The sequence below is a fragment of the Salvelinus alpinus genome, chromosome 24, assembly GCF_045679555.1.
Source record: "Salvelinus alpinus chromosome 24, SLU_Salpinus.1, whole genome shotgun sequence".
Taxonomy (NCBI): domain Eukaryota; kingdom Metazoa; phylum Chordata; class Actinopteri; order Salmoniformes; family Salmonidae; genus Salvelinus; species Salvelinus alpinus.
This window is the reverse complement of record NC_092109.1, coordinates 23,289,345-23,304,760: the sequence shown is the minus strand read 5'-3', so window position 1 is coordinate 23,304,760 and position 15,416 is coordinate 23,289,345. Positions and strand designations below refer to the sequence as shown.

The 15,416-nt window shown below is 41.6% G+C and overlaps 1 protein-coding gene across 1 annotated transcript in view; it reads left to right on the top strand.

Moving 5' to 3' along the window:
• The first annotated feature begins 1,221 nt into the window (after nt 1-1,221).
• LOC139552349 (ectonucleoside triphosphate diphosphohydrolase 2-like) overlaps nt 1,222-15,416 on the top strand; it is a 34,087-nt gene continuing 19,892 nt past the window's right edge. Inside the window, exon 1 of the mRNA XM_071363990.1 lies at nt 1,222-1,534. Within this exon, the coding sequence (XP_071220091.1) occupies nt 1,418-1,534 (117 nt within the window). The 5' untranslated portion in view covers nt 1,222-1,417. The remainder of the gene's footprint in view (nt 1,535-15,416) is intronic.

The window sequence follows — 15,416 nt, the reverse complement described above, 5'->3', positions numbered from 1 at the left end:
ATGTAACAGCAATATTTAGACTTATGGATGCAACCCGTTTGATAAAATACAGAACGGTTTCGTATTTCACTGAAAGAATAAATGTTTTGTTTTCGAAATGATAGATTCCGTATTTGACCATATTAATGACCTAAGGCTCGAATTTCTGTGTGTTTATTATAATTAAGTCTATGATTTGATAGAGCAGTCTGACTGAGCGGTGGTAGGCAGGCTCGTAAGCATTCATTCAAACAGCACTTTCCTGCATTTGCCAGCAGCTCTTCGCTGTGCTTCAAGCATTGCTCTGTTTATGACTTCATGCCTATCAACTCCCGAGATTAGGCTGGCAATACTATAGTGCCTATAAGAACATCCAATAGTCAAAGGTATATGAAATACAAATGGTATAGAGAGAAATAGTCCTATAATTCCTATAATAACTACAACCTAAAACTTCTTAACTGGGAATATTGAAGACTCATGTTAAAAGGAACCACCAGCTTTCATATGTTCTCATGTTCTGAGCAAGGAACTTAGCTTTTTTACATGGCAAATATTGCACTTTTACTTTCTTCTCCAACACTGTTTTTGCATTATTTAAACCAAATTGAACATGTTTCATTATTTATTTGAGACTAAATAGATTTTTATTTATGTATTATATTAAGTTAAAATAAGTGTTCATTCAGTATTGTTGTAATTGTCATTATTACAAATGTGTATATATATATATAAAAATCGGCAGATTAATCGGTATCGTCTTTTTTTGGTCCTCCAATAAATCAGTATCGGTGTTGGAAAATCATAATCGGTCGACCTCTAGTACCCCCTGTACATAGCCTCCTTATTGTTATGTTATTGTGTCACTTTTTATTATTTACTTTATTTGGTAAATATTTTCTTAACTCTTTTTGAACTGCACTGTTGGTCAAGGGCTTGTAAGTAAGCATTTCACGGTAAGGTCTACACTTGTTGTATTCGGGCACGTGACAAAGTATGATTTGATGTTGAGTTTATATTTTTGTTCAGTGTGCAAAATTTTAACTGCAATTTAAATTCCGTGAAAAAAAAAAAAAATATCCCCCACCAATTTACACAACTCAAAAGGCACCTAATTTTTGGAACAACCCACATAGAATCGCGATACACGTAGAATGGCAATACATATGGTACCGCCAAAGTAAAAGTGATAATATCTTATTGTGAGGCACTTCCCAGCCCTACTACCAATGGTTCTATCTGTGGGGTTTTGTGATGGGAAGTAAATAAGTAATTGCAAGTCATTCCGAAGTGACTTAAATTATGCGTTGTATGAAGCCAAACCCATTGAGTAGTTACCTCAAGCTGTTATCCAAACTCTCTTGCCTTCACAGCCTAATCAGGCAGCGCACGCACTGTGGATTTCATCTGCAAGAAGAGCACCGCTCAATTTTTAACAATGGCCAAGCGACGCTGTCATATTTTCCTCACGGTTGCGCTGTTACTGTTTGGGATTGTAGCCATTCTCCTTCTAACTATTCCCACGGAAGACTTGATCGAACCTCCGGAATTTATGGTAAGATTCGTTGGGCCATTTTTGGACTGTGTATGTCAGCGTTTTATGCTGGTTCGTGAAATGTAAGATGAACACAATTAGCCTCACCAACCCCTTACGAAAAAGATTGCAGTCAGGGTGCAGTTTAACTGTAGTATAATGCAGTATAACTGCAGTTAAAGTGGAGTTAACTGAACTATGCTGCAAATACTGCTTCTAAAATACAACTTTTGCAGTGCAACTGCTGTACACTGTGTCCAAAATACTACAGTGGACTGCAGTTACTGCAGTTTTACTTCAGTTTCAAAAGTGCTATATATTTTGTAAGGGACAGTGTAGGCTGTGAATGGAGTTGAGTGAGGTGTCTATCTGCATGCAGAATATAAACTGCATATTTGACAAGGTAATTTATGTCTACTGACCACAACACTGAAGATAAGAAAATTGTCAACAAGCATTCAACAATTCAGTCCGTCTATCCACCTCTGCAACCTGGTCCCAGAGCATTTGATATTATTTTCTATGTAAACTCAAGATACTCATTTTAGTATGTATGTCACGTTTCATATGGTACGTATACATTTTTGGATGTCCATCATCAATTTCATATAATGTTACAAATTACAATTTGTATGATATGTTATGCATTGTTAAATGTACAATATGTTACGAATTGCAGTTTCTGTGGCTAATGTTAGCCAGGTGGCTAACGTTAGCTGGCTATGGGTTAGGGTTAGTGTTGATATCACAAGTTTACTGGAGAACTGAGACGAAGTAGAGACTCTGGACAGGGTGGATAAGGTTTAATTAAAAGCAATTTATTCAGAGGTAAAGATATCTGAAATAGAGTGCACGGACCCTTTCATCAAGCTCAAATGGAACTATCCGAAAGAAGCCCTCTAAACATTTTGTACAGACATTATATATGATAAATGAAGTAGGTTGAGTCTGGTAGATCTGTTCTTCTGGTTGGTCCTGATGAGTTGGGCGAGGTCCCCTTCAGGCTAGTATCACTGTCCCATTGGCTCTGAGTAGAGTTCTTTGTCTTCAGAAATGTTCAGCTAAAACAGGAGTTTAGGTGTGTGCGTAGATGTTCCTATTTTGACATATCTGTGTGTCTCTGTGAAATGGTCAGCTAAAACAGGAGATTTTGTGTGTGCGTAGGCATTCCTGTTTTATCAGTTTTATGAAAGGTTTGCCTCAGCCCTCTGTCCTTGGGTGTGTGTGTGTCTCAGTATCTCGTGAAATGCAGACCCAAGCACCCTTTTGATCAAGGCCTTTCCTGCCTTATCAGTGTTTGTGTGGGGTTTGGGTCAGCCACCTGTCTCTGGGTGTGTGTGGGTCTCAGTATCTGCTTATGAGTTTGTGAGAAACCCTGTTTGGAAAGAAGTTAGTTATAACAATGTAATAACAATATGCTTGTGTTATAATAAATGATATTTATTACATTAGCTAACATGATAAGTAGTTGCAAAGTAGCTTAAAAGTATTAAGTAGTTGAAAAGTTGCTAAAATGCTAGTGTCCATGATGAGATTCAAACACGCAAACTTTTGGTTGCTAGACGTTCATATTATACACCCACCCATCCACCCTGATCAATGACCATCCTTTCGTTTTTTGCCTTAAGTAACCTTCTGTCTTATGTAACCATACCAAACGTAACACATCATACTAATATGAATGTTTACTATGTTAAGTCTAAATCAAATCAAACTTTATTTGTCACATGTGCCGAATACAACAGGTGTAGACCTTACCGTGAAATGCTTACTTACAAGCCCTTAACCAACAGTGCAGTTTAAGAAGAGGTAAGAAAATGTTTACCAAATAAACTAAAGTAAAAAATTATGAAAAGTAACCCAATAACATAACAATAACGAGGCTATATACAGGGGGTACCAGTACCGAGTCAGTGTGCGGGGTACAGGTTAGAGGAAATGTGTACATGTAGGTAGGGGTGAAGTGACTATGCATAGATAAACAGCGAGTAGCAGCAGTGTACAGAAGAAATGGAGGGAAGGGGGTCAATGTCATAGTCCAGTGGCCATTTGATTAATTGTTCAGCAGTCTTATGGATTGGGGGTAGAAGCTGTTAAGGAGCCTTTTGGTTCTAGACTTGGCACTCCGGTACCTCTTGCCGTGCAGTAGCAGAGAAAACTGTCTATGATTTGGGTGACTGGAGTCTCTGACATTTTTATGGGCATTCCTCTGACACCACCTATTTATATAGGTCCTGGATTGTAGGAAGCTTGGCTCCAGTGATGTACTGGACCGTATGCACTAACTTCTGTAGCGCCTTACGGTCAGAATCCGAGCAGTTGTCATACCTGGCGGTGATGCAACCGGTTAGGATGCTCTCGATGGTGCAGCTGTAGAACTTTTTGAGGATCTGGGGACCCATGCCAAATCTTTTCAGTCTCCTGAGGGGGAAAATATTTTTGTCGTGCCCTCTTCACGACTGTCTTGGTGTGTTTGGACCATGATGGATTGTTGGTGATGTGGACACCAAGGAACTTGACTCTCGACCCGCTCCACTACAGCCCCATTGATGTTAATTGGGGCTTGTTCGGCCAACCTTTTCCTGTAGTCCTCGATCAGCTCCTTTGTCTTGCTCACATTGAGGGAGAGGTTGTTGTCCTGGCACCACACTGCCAGTTCTCTGACCTCCCTATAAGCTGTCTCATCATTGTCGGTGAACAGGCCTACCTACCACTGTTGTGTCGTCAGCAAACTTAATGATGGTGTTGGAGTCGTGTTTGACCACGCAGTCGTGGTTGAACAGGGAGTACAGGAGGGGACTAAGTGTACATCCCTGAGGGGCCCCAGTGTTGAGGATCAGCATGGCAGACGTGTTGTTGCCTACCCTTACCACCTGGGGGCGGCCCGTCAGGAAGTCCAGGATCCAGTTGCAGAGGGATGTGTTTAGTCCCAGGGTCCTTAGCTTAGTGATGAGCTTTGTGGGCACTATGGTGATGGATGCTGAGCTGTAGTCAATGAACAGCATTCTCACATAGGTGTTCCTTTTGTCCAGGTGGGAAAGGGCAGTGTGGAGTGCGATTGAGATTGCGTCATCTGTGGATCTGTTGGGGCGATATGCGAATTGGAGTGGGTCTAGGGTATCTGGGAGGATGCTGTTGATGTGAGCTATGACTAGCCTTTCAAAGCACTTCATGGCTACCGACGTGAGTGCTACAGGGCGATAATCATTTAGGCAGGTTACCTTTGCTTCCTTGGGCACAGGGACTATGGTGGTCTGCTTGAAATATGTAGGTATTACAGTCAGGGAGAGGTTGAAAATGACAGTGAAGACACTTGCCAGTTGGTCTGCAGCATGCTTTGAGTACACGTCCTGGTAATCCATCTGGCCCCGCGGCTTTGAGAATGTTGATCTGTTTAAAGGTCTTGCTTACATCGGCTACCGAGAGCGTTATCACACAATCATCCAGAACAGCTGGTGCTCTTGTGCATGCTTCAGTGTTGCTTGCCTCGAAGCGAGCATAAAAGGCATTTAGCTCGTCTGGTAGGCTCGCGTCACTGGGCAGCTCGAATCTGGGTTTCCCTTTGTAGTCCGTAATAGTTTTATAGCCCTGCCACATCCGACAAGCGTCAGAGCCCGTGTAGTAGGATTCAATCTTTATCCTGTATTGACGCTTTGCTTGTTTGATGGTTCGTCTAAGGGCATAGCGGGATTTCTTTTAGGGGTCCAGATTAGTGTCCCGCACCTTGAAAGTGGCAGCTATAGCCTTTAGCTCGATGCGGATGTTGCCTGTAATCAATGGCTTCTGGTTTGGATATATGCGTACGGTCACTGTGGGGATGACGTCATTGATGCACTTATTGATTTAGACGATGACTGAGGTGGTATACTCATCAATGCCATTGGATGAATCCCGGAACACATTCCAGTCTGTGCAAGCAAAACAGTCCTGTAGTGTAGCGCCCGCGCCATCTGACCACTTCCGTATTGAGCGAGTCACTGGTGCTTCTTGCTTTAGTTTTTGCTTGTAAGCAGGAATCAGGAGGATAGAATTATTATCGAATTTGCCAAATGGTGGGTGGGGGAGAGCTTTGTATGCATCTCTGTGTGTGGAGTAAAGGTGGTCTAGAGTCTTTTTTTTCTCCTCTGGTTGCACATGTGACATGCTGGTAAAAATTGGGTAAAACTGATTTAAGTTTGCCTGCATTAAAGTCCCCGGCCAATAGGAGCACTGCTTCTGGGTGAGCATTTTCTTGTTTGCTTATGGCCTTTTATAGAGTTGGTTGAGTGCGCTCTTAGTGCCAGCATCGGTCTGTGGAGGTAAATAGATGGCTACTAATAATATAGCTGAGAACTCTATTGGTAGATTGTGTGGTCTACAGCTTATCATAAGGTACTGTACCTCAGGCGAGCAATACCTCGAGACTTCTTTAATATAAGACATCGCGCACCAGCTGTTATTGACAAAAAGACACACACCCCCACCCCTCGTCTTACCAGACGCAGCTTCTCTGTTCTGCGGGTGCATTGAACATCCCTCCAGCTCTACATTGTCGGAGTCGTCGTTCAGCCACGAGTCGGTGAAACATAGGATATTACAGTTCTTAATGTCCCGTTGAGTAATCGTAGGTCATCCATTTTATTTTCCAATGATTGCATGTTAGCAAGTAGAATTGATGGCAATGGGACTTTACTCGCTCGCCTACAGATTCTCAAAAGGCAGCCTGATCTGCGTCCTCTTTTCCTCCGTCTTTTCTTCACGCAACTGACGTGGATCTGGGCCTGTTCCCGGCAGAGCAGTATATCTTTCTCGTCGGACTCGTTAAAGGAAAAAGCTTCATCCAGTCCGTGGTGAGTAATCCCAGTTCTGATGTCCAGAAGTTATTTTCGGTCATAAGAGACGGTAGCAGCAACATTATGTACAAATAAGTTAAATAAGTTACAAACAACGCAAAAAAACGTCAACCATTCTCTTCAGTGCCATTCTACCACTACTGGTCTATGAGATCAGGCTGATCCACCTCATACATAAAATAATATAAGAAACTTGTAGCAATTTAGTTAACCTACCATCTTAGGTTTATCTTCGCTAGGGTAGGGGGCAGCATTCAGAATTTTGGATGAAAAGCGTGCCCAAATTAAACTGCCTGCTACTCAGGCCCAGAAGCTAGGAGATGCATATAATTAGTAGATTTGGATAGAAAACACTAAAGTTTACAAAACTGTTAAAATAATGTCTGTGAGTATAACAGAACTGATATGGCAGGCGAAAACCTGAGGAAAATCCAACCAGGAAGTACTATTATTTTGAAAGGTTGTTTTTCCATTGAAAGCCTATCCACCATACACAGACTTAGGACCCAGTTCACGATATCTATGGCTTCCTCTACATGTGGCCAGTCTTTAGGGATTGTTTCAGGCTTTTACTCTGAAAAATGAGGGAGATACAGCACTTTCAATGAGAGGCCAGTGGAAATTTCCAGACATGAGTCCTGCGCATGATCGGGAACGCGCCTTTCTTGTTTCTCCTTTTCTATTGAAAAAGCTTTTGTCCGGTTGAAATATTATTGATTATTTATGACAAAAACAACCTGAGGATTGATTTTAAACATCGTTTGACATGTTTCTACTAACTTTTATTGTATTTTTTGACTTTTCATCTTGATGTTGAGAGTGCGCATTGTGCCTTTGGATTTCTGAACTAAACGCACCAACAAAACGTAGGTATTTGGACATAAAGATTAACTTTATCGAACAAAACAAACATTTGTTGTCTAACATGGAGACCTGGGAGTGCCATCAGATGAAGATCATCAAAGGTAAGTGATTAATTTTAATGCTATTTCTGACTTTTGTGACACCTCTCCTTGGTTGGAAAATGGCTGTATGGTTTTCTGTGGCTAGGCGCTGACCTAACATAATCGCATGGTGTGCTTTTGCCGTAAAGCCTTTTCGAAATCTGACACAGCGGTTGCATTAAGGAGAAGTTTATCTTTAATCGTATGTTAAACACTTGTATCTTAGATCAATGTTTATGATGAGTATATCTGTAATTTGATGTGGCTCTCTGCACTTTCACCAGATGTTTGTTTGAGACCATGCATTTCTGAACATAATGTGCCAATTTCAAATGAGGTTTTTGGACATAAAGATTAACTTTATCGAACAAAACACACATTTATTGTCTAACATGGAGTCCTGGGAGTGCCATCTGATGAAGATCATCAAAGGTTAGTGATTAATTTAATCGCTATTTCTGACTTTTGTGAGCCCTTTCTTTGGCTGGAAAATGGCTGTATGGTTTTCTGTGACTAGGCGCTGACCTAACATAATCGCATGGTGTGCTTCCGCAGTAAAGCCTTTTTGAAATCGGACACTGTGGTTGGATTTACAAGAAGTTTATATTTAAAATGGTGTATAATACTTGTATGTTTGAGGAATTTTAATTATGGGATTTCTGTTTTGTATTTGGCGCCCTGCAATTTCACTGGCTGTTGTCGAGGTGGGACGCTAGCGTTCCCACTTGTACCAGAGATGTTATAGGCTTAAAATGCTTCCTTCCATATGTTTGAATAAGGTTGATAGCCAACCTCGCTGAGCTCCTATCCAATAATACAGTCACTGAAAAGTACCAAAACCTGTTTGGCCATTAATGTGTCTGGGTCACATTGTCATCATATAATATTCACCCTGAGAAGTGTTAACATGGGTGTGAGTTGCTAACAACCTAAGTGACACTACTTTGTGGTGTCCAAAGCAATCTGCTGAGACAATGTATCTTTCACCTTATGTCACTTACTGGGGTCCGACGTATAACGAAAAAGACATTACAGAAAAGACTAAAATTTACATACATTAACATGTAGTGTAGAGGTCGACTGATTAATCGGCATGGCCGATTTAATTAGGGCCGATTTCAAGTTTTCATAACAATCGATAATCAGCTTTTTTGATGCCGATTACATCGCACTCCACAAGGAGACTGCGTGGCAGCCAGACCACCTGTTACACGAGTGCAGCAAGGAGCCACGGTAAGTTGCTAGCTAGCATTAAACTTATCTTGTAAAAAAACAATCAATCTTAACATAATCACTACACATGGTTGATGATATTACTAGTTTAAATAGCTTGTCCTGTGTTGCAAATAATCAATGCGGTGCCTGTTAATTTATAATCTAATCACAGCCTACTTCGCCAAACGGGTGATGATTTAACAAGCACATTCGTGACAAAAGCACTGTCGTTGCACCAATGTGTACCAAACCATAAACATCAATGCCTTTCTTAAAATCAATACACATATGTTTTTTTAAAGCTGCATATTTAGTTAACATTAATTTATTTTAACAGGCAATATTAACTAGGGAAAATGTGTCACTTCTCTTGCGTTCTGTGCAAGCAGAGTAAGGGTATATGCAGCAGTTTGGGCCGCCTGGCTCATTGAGAACCGAATTTGCCAGAATTGTACATAATTCTGACATAACATTGAAGGTTGTGCAATGTAACAGCAATATTTAGACTTATGGATGCCACCCGTTCGATAAAATACAGAACGGTTCTGTATTTCACAGAAAAAATAAAAGTTTGTTTTTTAAATGATACTTTCCGGATTTGACCATATTAATGACCTAAGGCTCTTAACTGGGAATATTGAAGACTCATGTTAAAAGGAACCACCAGCTTTCATATGTTCTCATGTTCTGAGCAAGGAACTTAAACGTTAGCTTTTTTACATGGCAAATATTGCACTTTTACTTTCTTCTCCAACATTGTGTTTTTGCATTATTTAAACCAAACTGAACATGTTTCATTATTTATTTGAGACTAGATAGATTTTCATTTATGTATTATGTTAAGTTAAAATAAGTGTTCATTCAGTATTGTTGTAATTGTCATTATTACAAATATATATAAAAATCGTCCGATTAATCAGTATCAGCTTTTTTTGGTCCTCCAATAATCGGTATCGGCGTTGGAAAATCGTAATCGGTCGACCTCTAATGTAGTGTGTGCATCTACACGCCTTCTGTTTTCACAAGTGAAGCCTTGACCTCCACAGAAACGATGCTTCACTGACATGCATTACATTGCAGCCAGGGTCCTTGGAACTACATTACCTTCATCTGAAATGTCCTATTGGTGGTGTCTGGTGTCTGCTTTTTCACCTCTCTCTGTGTGTCTCGCTTTCTGTCTCTCTGTGTTCTCTTCACTGCTCATCGAGCAGTCGCCTGGACTTCTTCAAAATGCTCTTTACACGGATGGCATGTAAACTAACACAATGTAGGCAACGTGGTTTGTGTGGTCAGGTATAGTGAAGTGTTTGCAGTTTAACAGTCACATACCCTAATGCATCGCTGGCTCTTTGTGCAATGCTGAAAGGAGCCTCTTTGCTCGAACAGACGTTGCCAATGGCTCAAGCCTATGTATGTTTGGGTGAATTTAAAAACCTCAGAGAGAAGAGTAGTTGAATGCCTTGAACCATAACAGATAACTACTACTTCTTGCATGGGTTATTGACCATCTGTGTATATATCAAACCTTTACTGGTCCTCATATAAATCTTATGAATACCCTTCAAGTTGTATGAATACCCTATATTGTGTTGTCAATGGAAAAACAGGAAAGCAGCTCTTTGTGGAGGACTGGTCTGCAGATGTTCTGTCTGATCACACCGTAGAACCCTAAGAATGACTACTGCTGAATTTTTGTCAATGGGGCATATCCATTATGTTCATTTAGTTGCATATCCATGTTTCTCTGTTTTTGGAAGACTCTTCTTCCTTCTCTGCCTCTTGCCTCTCATTGGGTGAGTTTGTGTCATTTTGAGAAATCTTTGTTTAAAAATCGGAAAACCTCATATCATCACAGCTAGAGACTACTATTGGTTTTCTGTGTGTAGCCTCTATCGGCTCGCTCTCATTCCCCCCCCCCCCCAATACCGAAGCCATCGACCACAGCTTCCTGTTAACCATTTCACCAGCTATGTCAGTTTGTCTCGAAAAAGTTTGAAGGTCTCATCCTGTTCCACCCCCGCCCCATCAAACATGTGAGCTGGTTGAGCTCGTTTTCAACTGAAGAGTTTTGGGGGGTGGAACATGGGGTGGAACATGCAGGCCATGCCAATCAGCTGTTTCTATTCCATTTAGTGCCAGATAAATGTACAGAGACAGCACTTGAGTTAATAATAATTTCAGCTCTCCACAGTATGCAAACCAACTCAGTGACCTTGTGGTTTGAAGGTTGGGAGTTAGATCCCCTGCCGAGTCGTACCAAATATTGTAAAAATGGGACCCAATGCGTCTGCTTGGCTCTCAGAATTAGAGATTCAGTGCATTCGGAAAGTATTCAGACCCCTTCCCCTTTTCCACATTGTTACGTTACAGCCTTGTTCTAAAATGTATTAAATACATGTTTTTCATCAATCTGCACACAATACCCGATAATGACAAAGCGATAACAGGTTTAGACATTTTTGCACAAAAAAATAAACTTTTTTACATACATATTCAGATCCTTTGCTATGAGACTCGTAATTGAGCTCAGGTGCATCCTGTTTCCATTGGTCATCCTTGAGATGTTTCTACAACTTAATTGGAGTCCACCTGTGGTAAGTTGATTGGACATGATTTGGGAAGCCACACCTGTCTATATAAGGTCGAACAGTTGACAGTGTATGTCAGAGGAATTGTCTATAGAGCTCCAAGACAGGATTGTGTCGAGGCACAGATCTGGGGAAGGGTATCAAAACATTTCTGCAGCACTGAAGATCCCCAAGAACACGGTGGCCTCCATCATTCTTAAGTGGAAGAAGTTACTCTACCTAGAGCTGTCCGCCTGACCAAACTGAGCAAACGGGGGAGAAGGCCCTTCATCAGGGAGGTGACCAAGAACCCGATGATCACTCTGACAAAGCTAAAAAGTTCCTCTGTGGAGATGGGTGAACCTGCCAGAAGGACAACCATCTCTGCAGCACACCACCAATAAGGCCTTTTATGGTAAAGTGGCCAGATGGAAGCCACTCAGTAAAAGGCACATGACAGCCCGCTTGGAGTATGCCAAAAGGCACCTAAAGGACTCTCAGAACATGAGAAACAAGATTCTCTGGTCAGATGAAACCAAGATTGAACTCTTTGGCCTGAATGCCAATCCTCACGTCTGGAGGAAACCTGGCATCATCCCTACGGTGAATGAAGCATGGTGGTGGCAGCATAATGCTGTGGGGATGTTTTTCAGTGGCAGGGACTAGATAGACTAGTCCAGAACCAGGGAAAGATGAACGGAGCAAAGTACAGAGATCCTTGATGAAAACCTGCTCCAGAGTGCTCAGGACCTCAGACTGGGGCGAAGGTTCACTAAGCCGAGACAAGTCTATGAATGTCCTTGAGTGGCCCAGCCAGAGCCCGGACTTGAACCTGATCCAACATCTCTGGAAAGACCTGAAAATAGCTGTGCAGCGGCGCTCCCTGTCCAACCTGACAGAGCTTGAGAGGATCTGCAGAGAAGAATGGGAGAAACTCCCCAAATACAAGTGTGCCGAGCTTGTAGCGTCATTCCAAAGAAGACTCGAGGCTGTAATCGCTGCCAAAGGTGCTTCAACAAAGTACTGAGTTAAGGGTCAGAATACCTATGTATATTACATCTATATTTTTTGGGGGGTGGGGTGGTAAATGTATAAAAACCTGTTTTGCTTTGTCATCATTGGGTATTGTGTGTAGATTGAGGGGGGAAAAACTATTGAATCAATTTTAGAATAAGGCTTTAATGTAATGTAACAATGTGGAAAAAGTCAAGAGGTCTGAATACTTTCCAAATGCACTGTAGATTGGGAGTAATGGTAATCAAGCATTCTCATGCTACAAAAACAGTAAATAGGCTCCTGCTCCTATGAGCTGTTCAGGCTTGCACAAGCCAAGTCTTGTCTAAGACTACTTACTTATGATGTATGTTAGTATCACGTTTCCTGTTTGCAGGTTCACATATGAATGCTCTGAGAGACATACAATCAGGTCAAAAATGATTGGCACCCTTGATAAAGATGAGGAAAAATAAATTATGTCATGGCTTTAGAAGCTTCTGATATGCTAATTGACATAATTTGAGTCAATTGGAGGTGTACCTGTGGAAGTGTTTCAAGGCCTACCTTCAAACTCAGTGCCTCTTTGCTTAACATCATGGGAAAATCAAAAGAAATCAGCCAAGACCTCAGAAAAACTATTGTAGACCTCCACAAGTCTGGTTCATCCTTGGGAGCAATTTCCAAATGCCTGAAAGTACCACATTCATCTCTACAAACAATAGTTCGCAAGTATAAACACCATGGGACCACGCAGCCGTCATACCGCTCAGGAAGGAGACGCGTTCTGTCTCCTAGAGATGTACGTACGTTGGTGCGAAAAGTGCAAATCAATCCCAGAACAACAGCAAAGGACCTTGTGAAGAAGCTGGAGGAAACAGGTGCAAAAGTATCCATATCCACAGTAAAACGAGTCCTATATCGACATAACCTGAAAGGCCGCTCAGCAAGGAAGAAGCCACTGCTCCAAAACCGCCATAAAAAAGCCAGACTACGGTTTGCAACTCCCCTTGGGGACAAAAATCGTACTTTTTGGAGAAATGTCCTCTGGTCTGATGAAACAAAAAAAGAATTGTTTGGCCATAATGACCATTGTTTTGTTTAGAGGAAAAAGGGAGGCTTGCAAGCTGAAGAACACCATCCCAACCATGAAGCACAGGGGTGGCAGAATCATGTTGTGGAGGTGTTTTGCTGCAGGAGGGACTTTTGCACTTCACAAAATAGATGGCTTCATGAGGAAGGAAAATTATGTGGATATATTGAGCAACATCTCAAGACATCAGTCAGGAAGTTAAAGTTTGGTCGCAAATGGGTCGTCCTTAAGCCATTTTGCCACAACTTTGGAAAACAAAGTCAAGGTATTGGAGTGGCCATCACAAAGCCCTGACCTCAATCCTATAGAAAAGTTGTGGGCAGAACTGAAAAAGCGTGTGCGAGCAAGAGGCCTACAAACCTGACTCAGTTACACCAACTCTGTCAGGAGGAATGGGCCAAAATTCACCCAATTTATTGTGGGAAGCTTGTGGGAGGCTACCCGAAACGTTTGACCCAAGTTAAACAATTTAAATGTAATGCTACCAAATACTAATTGAGTGCATGTAAACTTCTGACGCACTGGGAATGTGATGAAAGAAATCATTCTCTCTACTGACATCTGACATTTCACATTCTTAAAATAAAGTGGTGATCCTAGAATATTTACTAGGATTAAATGTCAGGATTTGTGAAAAACTGAGTTTGAATGTATTTGGCTAAGGTGTATGTATCTCCCGACTTCAACTGTAGTCACTTGGCCGAGGCCTGCTATATAAAGCAGGCAGACGGGCATTGAAGCATTCCGTTACTGTTTCGAAAGGACGTTAGAATGGGCAAAACAAGTGACCTAAGCGACCGAGCGTGGTATAATCGTCGGTGCCAGGCGCGTCAGTTCCAGTATCTCAGAAGCGGCCGGCCTCCTGGGATTTTCACACACATCCAGTCAGCAGCAGTCCTGTGGGCAAAAACAGCTTGTTGATGAGAGGTTCGAAGGAGAATGACAATCGTGCAAACTAACAGGCGGGCCACAAACAGGCAAATAAACAAGCAAGTACAACAGTGGTGTGCAGCACGGTATCTCGGAACTCGTCCTTGTCACGGACGGGCTATTGTAGCAGATGACCACACCGGGTTCCACTTCTATCAGCTAAAAACAAGAGGCTCCAGTGGGCAACCGATCACCAACACTGGACAATTGAGGAGTGGAAAAACATTGCTGGTCCTACAAATCCCGGTTCCTTTGCATCATGCTGATGGCAGAATCAGGATTTGGCGTAAGCTGCATGTGCCCATCCTGCCTGGTGTCAACGGTACAGGCTGGTGGCGGTGGTGTAATGGTGTAGGGAATGTTTTCCTGCCACACGTTAGGTCCCTTGATACCAATTGAGCAACATTTCCAGGCCCCAGAGAATTCATACTGTTCTGGAGGCAAAGTGGGATCCAACCCAGTACTAGATGGGTGTACCTAATAAATTGGCCACTGTGTATATTGGACTTACCAATGGAATCATGAATCGTGTTATTATATAAGTTATCTTGTTTTTTTATACACACCTTATTTAAAATATGACATTTGTGGTTGACTAGAGCACAATTAAGTCTGGCCAAGACTATATATATTTTTTTTTTCTTTGTATTGCATAGAGACAGTCACTGACCAATAACCTGCATTAAAGGGAATGACCACTACAGAGGCACCAATAAGGTCACTCTCACTGGTGCATCAGTACAGGACAGATTCATGCAGGAAGCATCAAAGGGGAAAGGGGAGGAGGTGATAGAGGAACATGAGGGATTTGTATGTATGTTTTATGTCTTGTGAATACATGCCCACTTAGAAGCTTAAGGGTTGATTGATACTACTTTCATTGTAGCTGTTTATGTAGTGTATCAACACCTTACATAATGTATGGAGTCAAAATGAGAAAATATATGAAGACCCATCTCAATATTATGTGTTTTGTTTTTGTGGGAGGGGTATTGGAGGACAACTGGAGGTCTACTTAGAGTTAGTATGGAGAAGTATCTCAAAATGGTGGTAAGGACAGCGATGAGTATCTTAAAATGTAACCCATCATGGTGATCAGTGTATTAAGTATAGCTAGCTATAATCCCACTGTTAAGGCTGATAAGAAAAACAATATTTACATGGCTAAGGGACAAGGATTACGTATTTTGTCTTCAGGAAATTCATTCTATATCTTTAATGAAGTGCCCTGGGAAAAATAATGGGATGGTAAAATCTATTGCAGTCGGTGGGTAAAGAAATTCAAAAGGTGTTATGATCCTACTCAAAAACAATTTGGATCTTGAGGTA